This window comes from Mobula hypostoma, chromosome 8, assembly GCF_963921235.1.
Source record: "Mobula hypostoma chromosome 8, sMobHyp1.1, whole genome shotgun sequence".
NCBI lineage: Eukaryota > Metazoa > Chordata > Chondrichthyes > Myliobatiformes > Myliobatidae > Mobula > Mobula hypostoma.
Window position 1 is genome coordinate 32,367,616 of NC_086104.1, and position 23,934 is coordinate 32,391,549.

The 23,934-nt window shown below is 39.5% G+C and overlaps 1 protein-coding gene across 1 annotated transcript in view; it reads left to right on the forward strand.

Moving 5' to 3' along the window:
* The window catches only part of camkmt (calmodulin-lysine N-methyltransferase), a 368,560-nt gene that overhangs the window by 28,796 nt on the left and 315,830 nt on the right, over nt 1-23,934 (forward strand). The window contains exons 2-3 of the mRNA XM_063055669.1: nt 1,639-1,814; nt 2,983-3,047. Coding sequence (XP_062911739.1) covers nt 1,639-1,814; nt 2,983-3,047 — 241 coding nt within the window. The remainder of the gene's footprint in view (nt 1-1,638; nt 1,815-2,982; nt 3,048-23,934) is intronic.

Here is a 23,934-nt window from a genome sequence, read left to right on the forward strand (position 1 = left end):
ATGGACTCTGGGGCTTGGACGATATTTTTAGTGTGAATGACTGATATCTTGTGCTTGTTATTTTACTCTTTCCAATATTTTTATTAATTTATATATATATATAAGAATACAGAGTACAAGGAAAAAATATATGTCAGTATATTAAACTAAATCGCATATAAAGACTCCTTACCCTATATTCGTACAAGTCAATTAGTTCGTAACATTGAAAAATAATAATCATATTATATTAAAAAAATCTAACCCATTACCAAGACCAAAGCTGATAAGTAGAAAAAAAAGAAAAATGATTGTTAGTCATCATCTGTGCTTTAACAGCAAATCAAAGATTTTGAAAATAATTCAGAAAAGGTCCCCACAATGTTTGAAAGTCTTGATTAGATTCAAAGATTGAACATCGAATCTTCTCTAAATTTAAACATGACATCACATCAGATAACCATTGGGCGTGAATAGGAGGGGCCACATCTTTCCATTTAAGCAAAAGCGTCCTTCTGTTATTGTTGTTGTTTTACGTGTGCTATATGTACTTTGTGTTGGTACTGTGTGTTGCACCTTGGCCCCCGAGTAACGCTGTTTTATTTGGCTGTATTCATGGGTATTCATGTATGGTTGAATGACAATTAAACTTGAACTGTAAGTCCAGTGAGGCCACTTACTTGAATTGAAAAGAACAGAGCAAAGCACAATTTACATTTTTGGGTTGTGTTTATATGTATATTTTAAATGTTTCTAATAACTGAAATGTTCTCAGGGGACTCAACTCACTTTCAAGGACTCTTCACCTCATGTTGTTGCTATTTATCGCTTATTTATTTATTATTATTATTATTATTATTTCCTCTCTTTGTACTTGCACAGTTTGTTGCCTTCTGCGCTCTGGTTGAACGCCCTAGTTGGATGGTCTTTCATTGATTCTACAATGGTTATTACTCTATAGATTTATTGAGTATGCCCACAAGAGAATTAATCTCAGGGTTGTATATGGTGACTTTGATAATAAAATTTACTTTGAACTTTAATTTAAAACTTTCAATTAGAATATTTAGTTTTGTTTAAGTTTTTAAATATCTCAAAGTATTGAACAAAACTTAAAAAAAAATCTTGCAAACACGAGGAAACCTGCAGACTGTACCTCCACCTGGAGATGCTGCCTGGCCTGCTGCATTCACGAAAAAATAATCTTGGTCTCTTTGATAGTTTTGACAGCTGGCTAACTTGGGTTGGTAATTTAAATGGCTGTTATGGCCGTCTTCCATCGTGTTCTTATGAAAAGGTTACATACTCTGCTGGACTTTGCCAATCAGCTAGGAGGTTTGTGCCAGGGAACTGCTCCAGGAGGTCAACAGGGATATGAGCTTTCAGGGACCAGTATTGTTAATAAACACTTTCTTAAAACTTTCAATTTTGCATTTGCTTCTGAAGTGGAAAATGTATTTAAGTATTTACCTGTCATGGTGTAGTTGCAAGCCCCTGACACGATGTACTGTTGCCTTTGTTTCACTGATAAATACTTCTGCATTTATTAAAATCCGAGCTAGTGAAGTTGTGCTGTGCCTGCTTCAAAAGAGTTTGTTGTGACCGAATCACAAGACCCATGTCATTGTCAGAAGCAATGATTGCCTTTTCTTTCAATAGGTGCTGAAACAGAAGAGCATAGATAAAGAAAATCTGCAAAATATTTCTATCAGAAGATCATTGACTTTCAACATATTTTGCACAAATGTGGTGAAGAAATCAGAGGCAGATTCTGATAATGAAATGTGGGTAGAGTACACATGCATTCCCTATCCCCAGTATAGGGTATATTTAAGGTAAACTGTTTTTAAATATATTTTCTGATGTACAGAATTGAACTACAAAAAATATTAATCTCAGTTTAGCGACATTTACTAACAGAATTCATCACTACTTCTCAAAGTGAGCCTTTCTTTTGCCCCCCTACCCTAATCTCCAATTTAGAATGTTATATCTTCTTTGTTTGCCATTGTATTTGTCTGAACATATTACTAACTATAAGGAATATCAGGAAGAACACTAATTTGCTTCCAGGTTTTGACAATGTTATATTTCTGGAATAATTGCTGGAATAATGTATTGGTATTCTTGGCTATACCTGGGCACAGTTTCCTAGTATGTGCAGGCAGGATGAGGGAATGTTGCTCTATATTCCAGCAATATGCATTACCAAGTTATCATACAAGTTACCAGGCACTTAAATTTAGATTAATTTTCTAACTATTGTTACAAGTAGAAAGAAGATCAAAGAATGAATATGCTGTGTGTGTACACATATTGCAGGAAAGACATCTTAATACCAAATGTTTTCAATATTTCCTGCTTTTAGTCGATTTTGCTGAATTTTTTTTCAGTTAGTTTGCACTATTTAGTCCCTTCCATGTAAGGTCAATAAATTTGGCCTAATTTTGCTCTGGGATTTTCCATTGTTCACACTCTAAATTTTTCATCTGTTATTTGTCCAACAATGCCAGCATCCTATTAGATGACTAATTGATCCATGTGCTGCATTCTAGATTTTCATTGTACCAGAACAAGTAACAATAGTTTATAAAAACCAGTTGAAATGTGGTTTTATTTCAGTAAAAGACCTTACTTATTTCTTGACACATCTGAGTCATAAATGTGAATAAGGTATCTGCTTACTTTCTTGCTCCGTATAAAGCAGTCACCCTTTTTGGTGCCTTCATGTGCAAACTTTGATTATAACTGCCAGGATGCTCACACACAACTGTTAGGGTTAAATGAATGATCTACTAGTTAACTAAAAGAATGGGCAGAGATTGCTAACACAGGTAAATGAATGATTAAAGATTGTTAGAAATGTGCATGTATATTTTTATTTTTATTTGCTGTGCCATCATTTGTATTCTAAAAATACTGATAAATACTGTACATATTAGGATTTTAAACATCTTTCATTATGGGAAGATTTTGCACTTAATGTTCCTTTACTTTGTTAAGACACAGTGTTGGTCCCCTGAATGTTGAAGATGTTCTCACCAGTTTTGACAACACCGGAAATGTCTGTAAGTTCATTTCATTTATTGTTCAAATGTGATATAATGGCGGGGGTTGATAAAGCCCATAATCAGCTTTCTATTAAAAGGACACTATCTTTATCCCGGAGAGAGGAATGACTATGTCATTTCATAGCACGTTGTTTTCATTTGAGCTTTGCTATGTGCTATGCAGTTAAGGTCAGTATGTTGAGAGTTTGGCAAATGATAACTATGACAAGCCTGCCAAAAATACTCTAACATAAATGGTGCCTCTTTAATACTGTAACTGAACCCATAAAATCTTTTGGCTTATAAATATCTGATACTTAACCAACACAACCTCACACAATAATCAAATTAATGGGATGAAAAAGATTACTTTGTAACTTTGAAATTTAAAGCTGTCTGGTACATTTTGACTTTTTACATTTGTTAGTCATTTATTCTGGTGGTAGTGTGGATGTAATATTTGTTAAGTTCACATTTAAAAGGCAATATGTGAGTTCATTATTTATTGGCTAATACACCATGTATGGAATAAGCACTTAAGGTAATGTCTTAATTCAACACTTTCTTCCACAGCTCTTTGAATATATTGAGTTACTTTGTGTATGTTTGAAAGTGCAAATAGATTTGTTTGGACGATTGGACTTTAATGGTTGTAAGGGAATCAGTGAGATTGGGAATATTGATAGATATGATATCAGTCTTTTGTGAATGAATTTTCCTCCCAGAACAGCATTCAAGTTGTTTTTTGGGGATGTGAGGTGAGTCATTTTCTGTCCTGGCATCAGAACGGGCGTGAAATCATGCATTTTGCTGCTGAATAAATGAGATATTGGCAATTACATCTAAAAGAATATAGTGGAACAGTCATTACTAAACTCTGCCCACAAGTCAATAGAACAACATTGAATTATTGATGCAGAATGGAAATTTCATAACAATATGGCGGTGATGTTCGGTTTGCCAAACAAGGCCTTCTTGTGTTTGATAATGATTTCATCTGCTAAATGTGGTGATGAAGGTCCCATTTCCACCAGAGATGTTTGTCAACAAGCAAAAAGAAGCAAAGGGAATTTACAATAGTCTAACTTTTATTATGTTACGAAGGGAACCTCATTGAAACCTATAGAATATTGGAATTTCTAGATGGAGTGGCTGTGGAGAGGATGCTTCCTATAGTGAGGGAGTCTAGGACCAGAGGGCATAGTCTCAGAATAGAAGAATGTCCCTTTAGAACCGAGATGAGGAGGCATTTCTTTAGCCAGAGGGTGATGAATCTGGAATTTATTACCACAGACAGCTGTGGAGGCCGAGCCATTTGGTGTATGTATTTCATGCAAAGGTTGATATGTTCTCAATTAGTAAGGGCATCAAAGGTCACCAGGAGAAGGCAAAAAAATGGGGTTGAGAGGGTTAATAAATCAGCCATGATGAAATGGCAGAGCAGACTCGATGGGCCAAATGGCTTAATTCTGCTCCCATGTCAAAATTGTCAATGTTGTGTACTTATAGTTTTAGGTTTGGTTTTACTCCTGGGTGGGATTTTGACGAGTAGGTTCAAAGGGGGCAGGAAAATCCATAATTAACAGTGAAACAAAACAGAAATGCTGGAAGAACTCAGGCAGTATTCGTGGTAAGAGAAACCAATTAACATTTCAGGTCAGCAAGCCTTCCTCAGAATGCAGAGAGGGTGGGAGGTTTACAGTTTTCAAAGTAGAACTGGGGCTGCAAGGGAAATGGTAATGGAGAAGGCCATAGGCAGACAAGTTGAAATGGACTTTGGATTGGAAGTAAAAGTGGCAAGCAACAGGACGCTGTGGATCGTCACTGCAGATTGAATGTTGTTGCTTTCCAAAGTGATCACTCAATCTGGGTTTGGTTTCTCAACCTGTGAACATTGAATGTAGCAGATTGGATTGGAAAAGATCCAAGTGAATTGCTGCTTGATCTGGAATGTGTGTTTCGGCCCCTGGGTGGTAGAAAGGGAAAAGGCGAATGGGCAAGTGTTGCATGGAAGTTGCCATGGGATGGAGAGTGGTTGCTGGGGACAGAAGTGTAGAGCAGAGAGTCATGAGATGAGCAGTTCCTGTAAAATACAGAAAGGAGAGGAGAACGTGACTGGTGGTTGAATCATGGTAGAATTGGCAGAACTTGTGAAGGATAATATGTTAAATGAAAGGACTGGTGGAGTGGAAGGTGAGTGCTGGGTGAACTCTTTATTCTTTGTTGTGGGAGAGAGAGTGAGAGCAGCTGTGTGCTAAATGCAGGAAATGTGGTCTTGCAGAGGGAAGCCACATTTCAGGAAGAAGGAGGATATTTCAGAGGCATCCGAGTAGAAAGCCTCATCATTGGAACAACTGCGATGGAGACTCAGAATCCGAGGGGGAAAAAATGGCATCCTTGCAGGAGGCATTGTGAGCGGATGTATAGTCGAGGGACCTGTGGGAGCTTGTGGGCTGGATTTCATAGGGTTCACAAGTAAAAAAAAAACGAGAAACTGGGGCCACAGGAGTTTCTGAATGGACCATGATAGGTTTACTGCTTTAATGAAATATTGTATATAAATTATTTAAAAAAGAAATGAATATATGTAATTTAATTGGAACCCTGAATGAAATGAATGGGGAAATAATGCTATATGATGTAAATAAGGTAGCAAAATGGCTTGGCTTGTATGTGGCGGGGTTGCAGCTCATGAATTGTTCCCTAGTCCTGCTTGACCAAGTACAAATCACTGTTCACACCCTGCAGGATGGTACACTGAGCCCTGCTCCACATCCACCCCCAAATCACAAACTGTAGATTGGGCTGGGCTGTCTGCAGCAAGGGATATCAGTGAGTATGCAGCAGGAGGCTAGTCCTGTTTGCCTTCCACTGTCCCATGCATGTTATAATATTTATAAAATGTGACATGAAGGCAGCAGTTACTGCAGTGGTGTCATCTGCCAGAAGTGGCTAAAATGCAGAGAGGCAAAAACTCATGAAGCCTACCACTGCATCCCCATCTACCACTAATCTAAACCCATTAAATCCCTGATACTTAGCGTATTTTGAAAGGAAGTTTAATTCACGCTCTTTACTGCCAAATAGAATTTCCATATTTAATAGCATTTTTTTTAATTACCTAAAATGCTAGTTGTATTTTTAACCATCCTGATACTGTGAAAAGAGATGATCTTTAACCAAATTGCAATGAGATATTCAAAAAATAGCTATTTTGTATCAGTTGCAAGGATCTCACTAAATACCCAGAGTAACAATATTAAGGGCTTTTTCATTGCTGGTTGGAAGGATATTGTATATTATAAAGTATCCTATTCAGAGCTTTGGAATAGAGGTAAATGAAAATCACGTGGACCGTGATCGGAGAAGGATTGAGAACCACTACTTTAGATGGTAGTTTCTGAAGATGGTAATTAGTGGTCTCTAAAAGCTGCCCTTTCCAGTCATCGTCAATTCTTACCATCTTCAGGCCAAAATTGGTCAGCAATTTGGGCAGAGAATTGGTAGACTAGGTGCAATGGACAAAGGCTGGACCGGACAGGCACTGTTAGGGGACATTTCAGTGGAGGACAGAATAATGCTCATGGTCTTTATATCTCCAGAAAATGAAAATATGACCATTGTCTCTATCTTTATAAGCAATGTTGTGCACTTCCATTGAGAACAATTAGAAAACTGGAACAGCTGCCCAGAGGAAGCTCAGTGCATCTTGCACAATTAAATATCAGGTCCCTTCAATCTGGCTCATTTACAGGAGATCAAGCATAGGAGATCATGATATGGGGATTGTACCTCTGCTCCTCACCATCATCCTTTTCCACTTCCCAGTCATGATTTAAGACCTAAACTAATCTAGACCATAAGATATAGGAGATATAGGCCATATGAGCCATCGAGTCTTCTTCATCATTTCTTCATAGCTGATCCAACTTTCCTCTCAATCCCAATCTCCTGCCTTCTTCCGTATCCCTTCACGCCCTGGCCAATCAAGAATTTCAACCTCCGCTTTAAATATACATGAAGACTTGGCCTCCACAGCTGTCTGTGGCAAAGAATTCCACAAATTCACCACTCTCTGGCTAAACCTCGTCATCTCCATTCTACAAGGACGCCCCTCTATTCTGAGGTTGTATTCTCTGGTCTTAGAGTCTTCTGCCATGAGAAATATCCTTCCCATATCTACTCCGTGAAGGCCTTTAACCATTCGATAGGCTTCAATGACGTCACCCCTCATTCTTCTGAATCCTAGTGAATGTAGGCCTAGAGTTATCAAGCACTCTCTTTCTGGCAAGCCATTCAAACCTGGATTCATTTTCCTGACCCTCCTGTGAACCCTCTCTAGTTTCAGCACAATTTCATTTTTCTCGGTAATTCCTCGGTTATTTCCGAGTCTCTTGCTTTTGGCTGTGGACTTCATATATACTCCACATGGGTATTAATATTTTATAATCATTTATAATTTGACTCTAAGGTTAATGGGCATTGAGATTTGTGAATTGGTTCACATAATAATGGCCAGAGAGCAAAGTTGCCCAGTGGTAATATATTGGTCTTGAGGAGAGAGCAAACCATCCAAGGTACATGTTGAGTAGGCAAGAACTTGTGCATAAAGATCTTTAACACCCCCCTAAATGTGGTCTTTAGTGTTTGTTTTGCTTACCACCATCGACTTTGTCGTCTTAGGTTTGATTTTAAGTCCATAGTCAAGGCTTTTCTCATTCACTTTATTCAGCATAATTTGCAGTTCGCATTCACCGTCAGCTGACAACACGGTGTCGTCCGCATACCTGATGTTATCCACCTTCCGGCCTCCGATTGGAATACCTGTCTCCTGAAGGTCGCATTCCTGAAAAGTCCATTCTCCGTGGAGGTTGAACAAATCCGGCGAGCCAACACAGCCTTGCCTTACACCTCATTTAATACATGCCCATGGTGATAGCTCATTTTCTACCCTGACTGCCGCTTTCTGTTTCCAATACAAGTTCCTTATTATCTGCAAATTCTCCCATCACAGATCGTACTTGTTCAGCACCTCTATTACTTTCTCGTGTCTTACTTTATCAAAAGCCTTTTCATAGTCAATAAAGCATTAGATGGCCTTTTGTGCCTCAATGCATCTCTCCAAGATGTTTCTCATCGCAAATATTCCTTCCCTTGTTCCTGAGCGTTTATGAAAACCAAACTGCGTTTCTCCAATTTCAACGCTGATTGTACCTTTCATTCTGCTGAACACTATTTTCAACAGTAGCTTGATGCAGTGAGATATTATGCTTATTGTACTGTGTTCGTTACATTTTATCGTCCTTGGCTTTTTTGGCAAGGTGATAAATACCGAATTGAGAAAGTCCTCCGGAAGATTTCCTGTCATATAACTGTTGTTTAATATCGCTAAAAGGTTCGTTTTTCCCTTCAAGCCAAGTGATTTCAGAATTTCAGTGGAAATCTTATCTTCACCGGCTGCCTTTCTGTCATTTAGACTCCAAATCGCACTTTCCATCTCTGACATCCATATTTTAGGTTGATTAGTCATTTGATTTTAAAATCAACCCTAAGAGAACAAAATTGATGGTGGTAAGCAAAACAAACACTAAAGACTCATTCATGATGGTATCGGACAAGACATTGAACAGGTATGAAAGTTTGAATATCTTGGCAATTGTCTGACAGATGACGGGAGATGTGAAGTTGAGATCAGAAGGAGAATAGATATGGCTAAGACCCAGTTCATGAAGCTAAAAGATCTACTATGCAATCGGAAGGTAGACGTCCAAAGCAGAATCCGCCTCCTCGAGTGTTACGTATGGTCAGTACTGAGGTATGGATCGGAAATATGGAGCCTGAAGAAGGATAACATGAAACAAATTAATGCTTTTGAAGTGTGGTGCTATTAACGAATGTTGAAGATCAGCTGGGTAGAGAAAGTTTCAAATGAGAGGGTTTTGTCCGAAGCTGATAGACCACAGATATTGCTGGAGAAGATTACGAAGTTAAAAGTCGCTTATTGTGGACACATTACGTGGAGAGATAACATCTTGTTCGACTTGCTACATGGAAGGGCAGGGGGAAAGAAAGGAGGAGGAAGGCAAAGAACAACGTGGCTGGATAACATCAAGGATTGGACCAAGCTGGACAAGAATAGGGATGTTGTGGACAAGTGTCGGGGCAGAGCAGCGTGGAGGGAAATCCTCCGCCAACTGGAAATTCCAGATGTGACCTAATGACGAACTGTGGTCATATGTAAACAAAAGCAACTTCAATTCTGTAATTGGCTGATGCAGCAAGGCTGGAAATCTGTAGCATAGACTGAAAGGTGAAACTTTGATTGGCGGACCAACCGATAACCCCAATAATGCTGCATGTGCTCTCCAGCTGCAGAAGTACTTAATCCGTCAATTAAAACTCTCTCCAAAAACACTTCCAGCTTTTCTACTTAGAGACTCACCAACATATTGCACAGAACATTAATTATGCTGTTAGCACTTAATTACATGGTTGCATCTCTCATGGTAGAGTGCGACATAATTAGCTCCCAACTTCATCTCTCATGAGAATTGGATGTTTAGTATTTCTGAAATAACCCTGTGATCAAACACTACGCATGTATTGTCCTTGGAATATCTATTTCACTGTTATAATCATCATGCTATCAATTCCCGGGACTGATTATATAATTTTACGAAACATTTTTTTGTCAAATGAACAAAGTATGATTATCTGGTACAGTAATCTTTACCTCTCAACTAGCTAAATGAATTGTTATAACAATTTTAGAGAAAAGGTTAGCATATTTGAATTTTACTGAATAAAAATGTATATTAAGGTATGAAATGTTGTGCGAGATCATATCTGATGTATTGTGTTCAAAAACGTCGTTGCCTTTCTTGTTGTGCGGTTTCTTAAGACTGAATAATGTGGATGTCACAAATTGATGTCATTACTTGCATCAAAGCAGCAGCCCCTGCTGCTTCATAAAATGCCATCTCCTGCAATAATGAAGCCAGTTGCCACCAATATAATCTTTAAGCATCATGCCTTTCAGCAAATACAAAGGGTAATAGAGTTGCAGTGTTCATTCTTGTAAACATTCAGTCAGCCTTACAATGTGATAGCAATACAGCTGGGTGAATATATATCTCGTTTTAACGAGCCTTGCACCCTTAGTCTTTGATTGTGCTGGTGTTTATACTGCTTTTTCCTTCTTACCCTTAAATAATTTGACACTATGACTCTTGAGTCTATTTGTATTATAACCGGGAACAACGTGCATAAATAGCATATAAAACTGCTTATTTCTTTGAAAAATTTAACAGCAAGAAAATTGTTCCTGACTTATGTTTGGAGTAGCATTTAGGGCTAACATTCAAAAATGTTCTACCCAACTTACTAATTTCTGCCTCTTTTTCCAAGCTCAGAGCATATGCTGTGCCGTATCCTTCAGCTGAGATCATGTAACACAACTTGGATTAGAGATCATAACTGAAACAGTTCTGGCAGTTCATTTGAACTGGACCACTGGAATGACTGACATCAAAATCTATGTAGCCAAACCTTATCAGAACTGGATTTCATACCATTGACAAGTCTCAATATCAGAATCTGCTTATTTTATCTAAGACAGGGGTTCTTAACCTAGGGTCCACAGGGGTCCGTAGATAGATTCCAGGGGATGGGAAAAAATTTACATCTTTACTTTCACTAGTCTCTAACTGAAATTTAGCTTTTCCTTCAATTATGAATGTACTCAACAAACTACAGTAGTATTAGCAGTACCTGTGAATTTGTCACCAGTAGAAATGACAGATATTTTCATATTCCATTAGTTACAAATATCTCAAAATATGGTTTATCGCATGCACATTAATATTTAGAAATTATGGTAGTTAAAAGACCCACACAAGATCGAAAGTATTTTTAAAAAATATTTTGATAAATATGTTTCAATATGATTGGTTGATTCTGTAATCCTGTGTATTTTGTTTTAGTTATTTAAATACACCATTCTGTGAAGGGGGCCATAGACCTCACCGGACTGCCAAAGGGTCCATGGCATAAAAATGCTCTGAGGTGTAATGCTTTGCTGAGCCTTCAGTTTCCTCTAGAGGGCAGCTTTTACCACCAGCAGCAGTTTTTTTTTTAGCATGAAATATTGTAGCAGCCAGGCTGACAGGACACTCTCTCCTCACCTTCCTGATAACCAGTGTTGCAATCAACTTGTTAAATTTCACATGATCCCACTCTCTTCATACCTGTCTCTGCTGATTTTAGGGGATGCACGTGTGTAAGCATCATTTATGGATTCAAGTTGGGCTAATTGTGTTTAAGGCAAGAATGTGACATGGATTGAATGTTTGCTCCCTTCTCTTCCAGTGCCTGTGGGAGGTCACGTACGACACTGCGGTGAGAAAAGGTTGAGGAAAGTCACGGGGTGATGACCCAGCCTGGCCTGACAGTAGCCTGTGCTGAGATTGTGGACCTGATGGTTAAGATCACAATTTTCATGCCATCACTTAGCTGCTGTCAAATGTAAACTTTTAGTGGATGGTTCAGATCTGAGAAGGATGACCCACTGCATCTATTGAATGATGAGTCAAAGACCCGTGTGTTCTCAAAATGCTCCACCCTGTATTCCATTTGGAGTTGACATGATGAGGATCATACCCATTGTGTCTCTGTGGATGGAATCCACGCTACAATTTTGTGATCAGCTCTATGACTCTTGGGAGGAGATGGTTGACAAGGACCCAGAGATTACGTTCTATGTGGCAGAGAGCAAGGAGACAAATAGTCATGATTATGGCATAGCTGAGGCCCTTCGCTTCCCAGATATGGGAGAAGATGTATCAAACTTGTGACTGGTGTTTATCTCTGCCAGCAGGGAAACTGTCTGTCCTTAGGTCTTTTTGACTTGTGAAGGTATAGCATGACATAGGGACTAGGATAGTTCAAATTTTAATGGAGTTGAGACATCTCAGTCGAATCATAGAGCCCCACACTGTGGAAACAGGCCCTGTCCCACATCCTGTCCCAACCACCGAGCACTCATGTATGTAACCCTTAACTTTCCACATTCTCATTAACTTCCCCAGGGATCTGCTATTCACCTGCATATTAGATGCAATTTACAGTGGCCGATTAACCTATCAATCTGCATATCTTTGGGATGTTGGGATGCTCTGGCAGGAATCACAGAGAAGATGAGCACACTCCATGTGGAGAGGGCAACAGAGGTCAGAATTGATTATTGATTCTGGGAGTTGTGAGGCAGTGGCTTCATTTGCTGTGTCACTGTGTCACCTCAGGACAAGGTTCTCGATTGAGGAAATCTTGTTAGGAATTCTTACTTACTTTCAATCCTTGACTATGTTAACTTCTGTTCATTAGGTTATTAGACCACTGAGGGCCTTAGCTATGCTAAGAAATGGATAATTGTCATGGTTATCAGTTATGTTCTAGATTTCCTATGCCTTTTTAATCTTTCTCCTACTCTTTGTGTCATGGGGTTTCTGTTGGTCTGTCTTCAGGTACTTGTAGTACTGATGCTTTTTCCTTGAGGCATGAAGGAATTTCCATTTCAAGAATGCCTTGTATTTGTGGTTAAGAAGCTCCTAGATTTCATAGTCACTTATGCAAAGCAGTCCAAGTGCTTTCCAGCAATGAACCCAGGCTCCAAATCATCATTGATCTGTTCAGCAGAGCTGCTTCTTTCACCACTCTCAACACAGTGGTCCTCTATCAACCTACCCCTGCTGCACACCGCTGTTCTCTGACAATGAAGGCTCTTGAAGAATGGATCCCTTCATATTTCTTTGTGCCTCTCAATAAAGACCAAAGTTGATGTAGTTCACCATCGCTAAGCAGGGGCTGCCTGAGGAAGGACGTGTATGAAGATCAAATAACCCCATCTTGGCACAGATCTCATGGGCAGAATGATCTCTGACCTCTTGAGTCATGCACTCTGTATAGTATGCAACATAGTGCTGGAGAGATTCTGTCATTGTTTCTAATTTTTCTCACTGAAAAGTAAATATAGTTACTTTTTTTTTAAGACTATATTGAAGTGTTAACCACAAGGTAGTTGAAGCTAGGAGTTATTTGTTGTGAACTTCAAACCAGTATTTGTGTTGATTTTTTTTTGTTTCAAAGTAAAGCTTGATACTTGGTGCTTAAGCAATGCTTTTTGTTTTTCTTTCTAGTTTATTTTGTCCTTTCATGATAGTGTTAAGTCTATTAGGTGCTACTCACTGATCTTAGCATCCTCCTGTGGGCTAAGATTCCAGTTTTGAGGTCTTCATTGCATTAATTTCACTTTGATGGACAGGCTGCATTGTTTATGTGCCTAAGAATAGATTTCGGCTCAGACACTATTCTGAATTCCATTGTGCTAGAGCATGTTGTGCTGCTGGAGATGGGTGTCCAGAAGCTAAACAATAATGGAAATTATTGCCACTGTTCAAGACAAATGCATTATTCAGCATTTTAAACATGCCTGTAATATTATAGATTTCCAGCATGCAGCACATGTGAAATGTGTTAGATGGACATTAGTCCAAAGCTGGGCTGCTTTATCTCTGTTTTCCCAAATGGGTTATTGATATGAAGAGAACCACAACCCCAGCACAACTGGAAGCCGATCTAAAAAATGACTGTCAATGTTGTTTGACTATTCACTGAGCCGATGAGAAGGAGAATTCTGTTTAGATTGCATAAATAATTAATTTGAGTGAAGGTTTCCAGAGTATGATATATAAATTACAGTAATGACTTAATTCAATACTGATGCATATCACTTGGCGAAATACACGCTGATTAAATTTGCAGATGATTCTAAACCAGTAAATGTGACTGGACTGAGTATGCAGGCTGAACAGAGCAAAACAATTTTGATAAAATACGTAAACTGTCTGATGACAATTATTATGCCCTGAACAGTGTTGAAGTTGCTAAGGGGATCATTTCAACAGACATAGAAAACGTGGACTCACGAAGGACCATGGCCAGATCAGAGTGAAGTTGCTAGTTATATCTTCTTCGAGGGGTAAACTCATTTTAGGACAAGTTTTTTTTATAATCATTTGATTTATCTTGGAATGGCATTGGTTTAAAATCTACCTTGTCTAATTCAGTCAAAATGAGGCCCTGACTTTGTGTTTATTAATTAATGCCAAAATTCACGTTGTTGACCATGTCCCACAGGAATTTAACCAGGGTTTGACATGAGTGTTCTTGTCTTTAGACATCTGATTCAGTGTGGGCTTCTCTGCTGTGTGCCTGTGACATCTGGAGCAGCAAAGTTCCAATGTGACACTTCAGACAATGAGATTTAAGAATCCTCACTGGGCAATAGAGAACTCAATCAGGAACTATAAAGCAGAGAATGTAAATTAGTCTTTAAAAAAGTGTCCAATAGGTAAAACAAAGGTCAGTAGCTTCAGAGCTGATCAAGACTAGGAGGTAAAGGTGACATTGAAGACAGTTGATTGGAAAACAAAATGTCCAGGATTAGTTTTTCTTAGAGAATGAGCTTCCAAGGCTGTGTAGTTAATTTTTTTGATTCAGGCAAAGCTTTGGAGGTAATGATGACTTTTTACTCCAGTACACCAAGTTTATCTTTCTCAGCTTTTCTCAGTGCAGAATCCAGTGATGAATGATCCAGGTTCACAACATTTTTGTCATTTTGGCATTGAGTTGTTGATGTTGAGGGAAGCAACAGTGCATTAAGGGCGGATGTGAAAAATGTCAAGTAGCAGCTTCTGGGTTCCCCTGTTCAGCTGAATGCGCAGAGTTGCAGATGGTGGACTGTATGAATTATACTGAGTTCTCAACATCTTGTTGAATGTTCACCGCTTACCAAATGGTTAAAGTCTTAGCCATCTTAGTGATTGTGGAATAGTAGGTTAGAATGATTTGGTAAGTATTCCTGTTTCTCTCTGTTAAAGTAATAGATCTTTAAGCATTCCTAAAATGGTACAGCTTTTGCAGACATTTTATGATTTATGGCCAAATATTTTGTATTTTCCTTTGGAGGATTGAATGTGCCAATAATAAACCAAGAGAGATATCGTTCAGCTGACCCCTGCAAGAAGGTTGCCCTTCAAATTAAAAGGCAACTTCACTCATAAAAGCAACATAAATAAGCAATTTTTGCTGTAGAGGAAGTGGCGTCTATGCTAAATAAAGAAAGAGTCCTGAAGGTCCAAGCCAAGATTTAAAAATCAAAATTGCCACAGCAGAGATTTTTGACATGAATGAAGCAATAAGCCAGTAGAGGACAGAGATACCACTAAAGATGATAAAGGAAACCACAGGTTAGGGAACATCAGGAAGAAGTTTATTGGTGGTAGATTGCAGAATTAGAAATGAGACTGAAAGTGACATGCAACCTGATTGCCTTTGTAAACTGTTGGTTCACTGAATACATAAACTATATTTTATATTTGGAGTAATAGATAACTATAAGTAAACAACTTATGATGTTAACTGCTATAACCTTGTACTTTTTGACGGAAAGGATTTGGGTATGCTGTCTTTGTGTCAAACTTTGTTTCAGCCAATGAAATGTAAGGCTTGCATTTATTTTAGGCTTACATTCTCTGGATATTTGAAGCACGACATGGTATTGTGAAATTATGGTCACTCTTGCAGTGTAGATTCTGAAAAGGGATATGATGGAAATCAGTTAATTCGCTTCTCAGTGGTACTGACTTGGGAGTAAATAATGGCCAGGATGTTGGAAATAACTTCATCACTCTTCAAATTATTGCCGGAGGATCTTTCACATCCATTTGAGAAAACAGATGAGCTTTGTTTTAATAGAGTATCATCAACAACCCAGTATTCCCTAAGTATTGCACAATGTTTTTTGTACTTGATTATCTGCAATGGGACTTTAAACAAACAACCTTCGTTTTGGTAGAAAGGAGAGTACAATGTATGAATCAGCCATGCTTAATAAGTGCTTTTATAAAGTACAGTTAGAGTAATAACATAACCAAACTTATGGCACACAAGTTCCACATGTTTCTTCAAAATAAATAAATAATCTATTTTTGTAATGGTGTTGGAGGCATACAGGTTAAACAGGTGAGCTTCTCATTGTGCGCTGAATGGTGAAATTGGATATTTATTGTTCATTTGGTAGAGAGAATCTAAAAGACAGCATCTTCAATAGTATGCAAATTTTGAGTACTACACTGAAGTTTTAGGCTGAATTATATTCTTTTTGACTGAAGTGAAGCATGAATTTGTGACATTCTGAACCAGATCTCATCTTAGCCAGAAGTGACGTGAACATTTTTTTGGAAATTTGTACTTACTGACAATTGTTTCTTTTTAGACAGGGTGCATTTAGTTACTAGTTTAATCCTTGTATTGGGAATCATTCTGAGCAGCTTCTAGTTTTAGCTCTTTGGTACAGACAGAGGAGCTGGTATTGGGTCTCAGTATCGTTTGGTGTTGAAGTTTATATTAGATATTGATGTCACCACTATCACTGGAATATTAATATTCCTTTCACATCAAAACCATCACCATCTATGATACCATAATAAAAAGAGTCACTCTTTGAAATGCCTGTGCCATTCAAGAGGTATTCGACTTTCGCACTTGAGCTGGTAAGACTGTTCAGGTGAGAAGTAGGTGATACTAAATGCATTGAGGACAGAGGTGGAGGAACAAGTTAGTGAGCTGTCTGTGTACTTTCTCATAGCGTTGGAGAGTGATGTAAGCCTCTGGTACCTGGTGCTTTACTACTTTGCTGAATTAGAGCAAAGATCAAAATTGTAATATAGCAATCCTTGACATTCTGAAATGATACTCCAGCACGCTGCACCATTATATCAGTGAGTGAAAAGGCTTGGTTCCCAAACCTCTGCGACTGTTGTTCTGATTAATGGCTAACTTAATAGTGTACATTATAAGGTGATTTAGGAAGGTAGTTGCTTAGCATCTGAAGTAAAGGCATCTAGTTAGCCTGCCATCTTTTTCCATTGTGGAATTAACTAATTTAGCAGTTGGTGACCTGGAAACCTACAAGCAGCTTAAATACCTATTAATGCTGAATTTGTAACTCCCATAGGAGGTTGATTTTTAAGAAAAAAATCATCTCATGTTCTTTAGCTGTGGGGAATCATAAATGCAATTTGGCGTTGTCATGCAAAATCTTCAGTCAGCCTACCTCGTACTGAGAGCTATTGGCAGCATGATAAAATATATAATGGCTTTGTAAATTAAAGAATCATTCAACATTTGTAGCTTGTCTCTGGTGACAAGGCAAGTAGCTTGTACTGGGGAACAGTCTTTCCTGTTGGATTGCTGTAATATTTAATGTAACCTCCACAGGCATAATGGCCAGAGGAACATCTGTATCACCATTTTATTTTAATATATCCTTATTATCATTACTCGTTCTTTACATTTATCCTCGTGCCCTCTGTTCTTTGGTCTCTGTACAATAAATGTTCGTCTACTGGCCACTTTTGCCTGCTGCTGGAGATAGGTTTGTCCTTCCTTTCGCTGATGAAAGCCCTTCCTGATTTTGAATGCTTCTATCAAATCTCCTCTGAACCTTCTCTCTCCCAACTTCTCCAATCTTTCAATACAAGTCTCTTTTACTGAGCAGTCCTCCAGGAATTGTCCTCTCTGGGGCTTTTATGCCATTCCTAAGGAGCAGAATCTAAATTAGAACTCAGTTAAGTATTGTGTTCAAACTTTAATATTGTATAGATATAACATACCTTCTTTGCTTTTGTATTCTATTCCTTGATTAATAATGTCATGATTCCCATATGCTTGCTCAATTTGTTTTGTACGTTCTAAGATCTGCACTGATAAGAGGCTGTTATATTCTTCTTGCATATTGGTCTTTTAAACCTTAAATGAGAAAGGATGTGGCTGTAGAAAACTGTTGTTGCCGCCTCCTATTGCTATACTCAATGCAAATTGCATTTCATATTTTTGCGTCAGACAGAAAAGGAACCCCCACACATAAATCCAGCACATACAGATACATCCAAGTGAGAGGTGGACCCTATTGATTCCAAGGAAAAGAAGAACTATAAGCGGGACTGAACCATAAGGCTTGACCTTGTTCTCAGACTATTGAAGGAGTTTGGCATGAGTCCCCAAATCCTAAGGACTTTCTACAGGGGCACAACTGAGAGCATCCTGCTGGTTACATCACTGCCTGGTATGGGAACTGTACTTCCCTCAATCGCAGGACTCTGCAGAGAGTGGTGCGGACAGCCCAGTGCATCTGTAGATGTGAACTTCCCTATTCAGGACACTTACAGAGACAGCTGTGTAAAAAGGGCCCAAAGGATCATTGGGGACCCGAGCCACCCCAACCATAAACTGTTCAAGCTGCTACCATCTGGGAAGTGGCACTGCAGCATTAAAGCCAGGATCAGCAGGCTCCGGGACAGCTTCTTCCACCAGGCCATCAGTGTGATTAATTCACACTGATGCAATTGTATTTCTATGCTATATTGACTGTCCCATTGTACATACTACTTATTACAAATTGCTATAAATTGCACATTGCACATTCAGATGGAGATGTAATGTAAAGATTTTTACTCATGTATGTCAAGGATGTAAGAAATAAAGTCAATTCAATTTCCAATTAACCCTTATGTCTTGGATTATTGTCCTCAACACTGATGGACTGGCTGGTCTGCATTTGGTGGGTTTACCTCTTGCCTTTTTCATAAAGGGTGAGGAGGAAGGTGGGATCTATTTTCTTTCTGTGTCAGATTCTGAGAAATCAGTGTTCAATAACTCTAGGAAAACAACCTGGGATGATTTGCTACACTAACATGGCTGAAAAATGCAAGTAAGTGTTGAAAAACTGACCAATAAGCTCTTGCTGCAGTGATGAAGATTTAAAACAAAGTTTCAAACACTGTTGGAGATTAGTTTGTTCAGCCTTTAGGCCTGTTAATTAGAACCACAGAACCACAGAACGCTACAGCACAGAAAACAGGCCATTCGGCCCTCCTAATCTGTGCCGAAACATTATTCTGCTAGACCCATTGACCTGCATCCAGTCCATAACCCTCCAGACCTCTCCCATCCATGTACCTATCCAATTTATTCTTAAAGCTTAAGAGGAGCCCGCATTTACCACATCAGATGGCAGCTCGTTCCACATTCCCACCACTCTCTGAGTGAAGAAGTTCCCCCTTAACCTTCACCCTAAAGCCATATCCTCTTGTATTTATCTCTCCTAATCTAAGTTGAATTTATTTAAATCTTACATCTGTCCCACAACGAGGGAATAAAAATCTTTGCATTATGACTCTGTCGCAGTGTATAGGTATGTGAATTTATAAGTCTAATGGCTTCTAGAAAGAAGCTGTCCCATAGTCTGCTGTTCCTGGCTTTAATGCTGCGGTACCATTTGCCAGATGGAAGTAGCTGAAACAGTTTATGGTTGGGATGACTGGTGTCCCCAAAGATATTCCGGGCCTTCTTTACACACCTGCTGCTATAAGTGTCCTCAATGGAGGGAAGTTCACATCCACAGATGTGCTGGGCTGTCTGTACCACTCTCTGCAGTGCCCTGTGATCAAGGATGGTGCAGTTCCCGTACCAGGCGGTGATGCAGCCAGTCAGAATGCTCTCATTGGTGCCCCTGTAGAAGGTCTTGAGGAATTGGGGGCTCATGCCGAACTTCTTCAGTCACCTGAGGTGGAAGAGACGCTGTTGTGCTTTTTTTTTGCCACACGGCTGGTGTATACAGTCCAGGTGAGATCTTTGGTGATGTGTATACTGAGGAACTGAAACTACCCACCCTCTCAAATGCAGTCCCATTGATGTTGATTGGGACGAGCCTGTCTCCATTCCTCCTGTAATCCACTATTATTGTTTTGGCCAATGTTAAGCTATTGGCAGCTATTAGCATCTTGCTGGTGTGAAATTAGAGCAATGAGAGATTTATCTGCTGGAGATGACCTAACGACACTTATACAGAACCTAACTATTACTCAGGTCACCATACATCAGAAGCGTTCTGGCTGAAAAGGGCATTGTAAATGCCACAAACTTGATGGTACAATTATCTGTTTGACAGGAACAGATTTTTTTGTTCAACATTTTGGTATATAATGACTATTTTAGTGATGTTGGTTGTCCGCAGTCTCTGATGACCAAAACCTGTGTGTGAGGAGTTTTATAGTGAAAAGACCATTGTATTGGGGCAGTTCCACTCTCTTGTCCTCAAAAATCTTGATCTAATAGTACAAAAAATCGTCACACCTGGAGACCTCCTCGGCTGTAGTGGTTAGCCGTGAAGCCTCCTGTGCCTTGCCATGCCCTTTGCTCTCCGCGAGGGGTTGCAGCACCGCCACCTTGGCTATTGGATCTTGTAGTTGAACTCATCCGCCCAGTCTGCGGGAACTGGCTTTGCATGTTGGGTTAGGCCTGCCCCTATCTCACTGGGGTTGGAGGTTCCCAGCCACCCTCACCTGGTTTAGCCCGCCTGTCGGAGCGGTGTGCTTGGGTGTAGCCACTGTCACATACAAACAGTCACCAGGAGCCACAGGTGAGAGCTGGGTGGCAGGTGGGGACCAAAAGCGGACAAGCTGCCCCTGAGTGGAGCATGACAAGCCCGTCACCAGAGGTGCTACCCCTCCCTGGACACCCCGTACACCCGACTATTTTAGTAAAATAGGTATTTTCAATAGTCTATATTAGACTATTGTTTATTAAAAACAGCTGAGCCTTCAGTACTATAATTCTAAGTAAATCAATCACCAAACTCGTGAGACCTGGAACTGAACACCTCCCTTTGATCCCCTCACCCGTCTACTCCCTGTACACTTACAACTGCATGGCCAGATTCTGCTTTAACTCCAGCTACAAGTTTGCAGATGATACCACTGTAGTGAGCCGTATCTCAAATAATGATGAGTTGGAGTACGGGAAGCAGATGGAGAGTTTAATGACTTGGTGCCATGACACCATTCTTTCTCTGAATATCAACAAAACAAAAGCAATGGTCATTGACTTCGGGAAGGAGGGTGTGATGCACATGCTGCTGTTTGCATCAATAGTGCTGAGGTCAAGAAAGTTCCTAGGGGTGAACATCTAACCAATAGCCTGTACTGGTCTAACCATGTAGATGCTATGCCCGAGAAAGCTCATCAGTGCCTCCTGTCCCTCAGGAGCCCTAAGAAATTTGGCATGTGTCCCCTTTGACCCTCGGCAATTTTTTTCAACACTCCATAGAAAGTATCCAATCTGATGCACCATAGTATGGCAACTGCTCTGCTGTGACTGCACGGAACTGTTGAGGGATATGAGCACTGTTTAGCACACCATGGAAACCATCTCCAATCCAATCACTGCCTCAGTAAAGCAGTCAACATAATCAAAGACCGCACCCAGCCTGGACATTCTGTCTTCTCCCCTCTCCCAGCAGGCAGGAGATTTTAAAAAAGCCTAAAGACCTGTGCCACCAGGCTCAATGACAACTTTTATCCCACTGTTATAAGACTATTGAACGGTTTCCTAGTATGATAAGATGGACTCTTGACCTCCCAATCTACCTCCTTTTGACCTTGCACCTTATTGTCTAACTGGATTGCACTTTCTCTGTAGCTGTTACACTTTATTCTGCATTTTTTTTACCCTGTACTACCATGGTACACTGTGAATTGATCTGCATAAACAGTATGCACATAAGATCAGCTTTTCATTGCACCTCGGTACATGTGACAATAACAAACCAATTCAAATTTTCTGGTGTGTATAAAGCAAACAATGATTGTTGTTTATATCTTGGGGCAAAGATTCTCCCTGCATGCAAACAATTTTGGGATACATTTCTTGTTAAATAATGGATCAATTACCAGGAGTATCACGCTGTTCTGTTTCCTTTGTTTTGCAGATTGTGGAGGATGATATTTGTTTACTTGCCGCCTTTGTTTTGAGTAATTTCCACACTACTGTAGGTAAAGTGAAGGTTGTCCCCAGCCCCCTACCATGAGTACATAAACAAAGATTTAGGAATTCAGTTAATGGCCTCCTCCTGTGTAAAGCATAGGCATCAACAATTGCACCCTTGGACTAAATCTAGAAGTGCTTGTTTGGTTGTGAAGGTCTTAATGCAAATTTGTTCTACAGCTCATTCAGCCCTAGGGTTCCCATCTTTTGATTTAATTAAATGTAATTGGTTATATTGCTCCTCCCAGGCCCCTGAGGTGTTTTTGTTTATTGCTTAACCTGATCAATAATGCTTCAATTCAGGGACAAAGATGCGGCACGAATAAGAACACTTATCCCAGGCGGGATTTGCAGGCAAGATAATTCAGCTAAATAAGTTTGGATACACTGTGAAAATTAAATGACTAGTGCGGAAAGCTGTGGGTGGCTGGGGGAAATAGCATTTAGTAGTAGATGGGGAAGAATTAACTAACTGGATGAGGTGACATGAGATTAGGAAAGGAAACAAATCCTACAAATTAAATGCTAAACCCAAGCAAAAATAATAGGCACCTGGATTCTATTTACACACTGTCAGTCGAAGTAAACCCCGTCCTGACTATGTAACTTGAAAATAATTAAGAGACTTCAAATCAAAAATTTCATTTGTGACTGCACATTATAGTCAGTGAGGCACAAGAATGAATTTAGGTGTGTTATTTTTGATCTTGCTCATGGGAGGCATAAATTCAATGGTGGAAAGACTTATTGATTTTGCTCTTTTTTTTGAAACTGATGATCATATAAACTGCTAAACTGTGTGGGAGCCTGAGTGAAACTTTTGCGTATTGCTTAGATACCTCTAAAAGGAAAGTTTAAAATGATGACTCTGTCACTGATCTCAGATATTTACCGGTTGCAGTTTCCAATCCCAACACGTACTCAGATTCCTCACCCTTTGAACTGAAGTAGATGTGTCATAATGTATCTTGCAAGATCTTGGGTGATCTCAGAGTTCTTTACAGTTGATGAAGTACTATTAAATCAGTTTCTGTTTTTATTGTGTATACATAGCTGTCAAGGTCCCACAGCGTAGCTCATTTGATTGGGACCCTTTTCTTCAACCTTCATCACTAGTGCACCATGGATGCAGTTCATGCAACTTACAAAATATATTCAAGTTACGCACCTCAGTTACACCAACAGGACCTCCTAAAAATTGTGACCTCTGCTGCCATGAGGGGCAAAGGCAGCAGTCAATGGAAGAGCAAGCTCTGCACGTTCTCCTTGAAGGTGCATGCCATACTGATATGGAAATCTGTTGTGATGGCTGCTATCTGTCACTGCATAGTTTGCATCTTGGTGCCACTGACCTACACTTCTCTAGATGCACCTTCTCCAGGTCTGTCTGGGTTCAAGGTGGTGACTCTCTATCATCTATTCAAGGCCAGTGGGGTATGGGCAATCAATTCTGGCGTTGCCAATGAGACCCACATCCTGTGAATAAATTAAACATGATGGCTAACAATCTATTGGGCGAGAGTGCAGAGGATTAATTTCCTGACTTTTCCCACATATACTGAGGGAATATGTTTGCATTTGAGAGAGCACTTAAAATGTTGGTTTTAAGGTCTGATGTGAAGGATAGAATGGTGGTAGAGGAAGCACGCTCATTATCACGCCCGAGTGTCGGGTTAGATTTATGATGACACCCAAAGCTGTTTGTTTGAAGAATTATCTCCAGTATATTGCATTAAGAGGCAAACAGGAAAATCAAAGTAAAACAGATTCTCTCAGTAAGAGTAAATTACTGCATACATTGCTAATATGAAATGAAAATAACATTTAAAGATGCCCAGTAGGTCGGGCAGCACCTGTAGGCAATTACCATTTTGAAATTGCTGATCTTCTATCAGAACTGATCCCATTTGTAGTGAATATAAAATGTACTGTACACCAATAAAATGAATTGTGTCTTAACTTT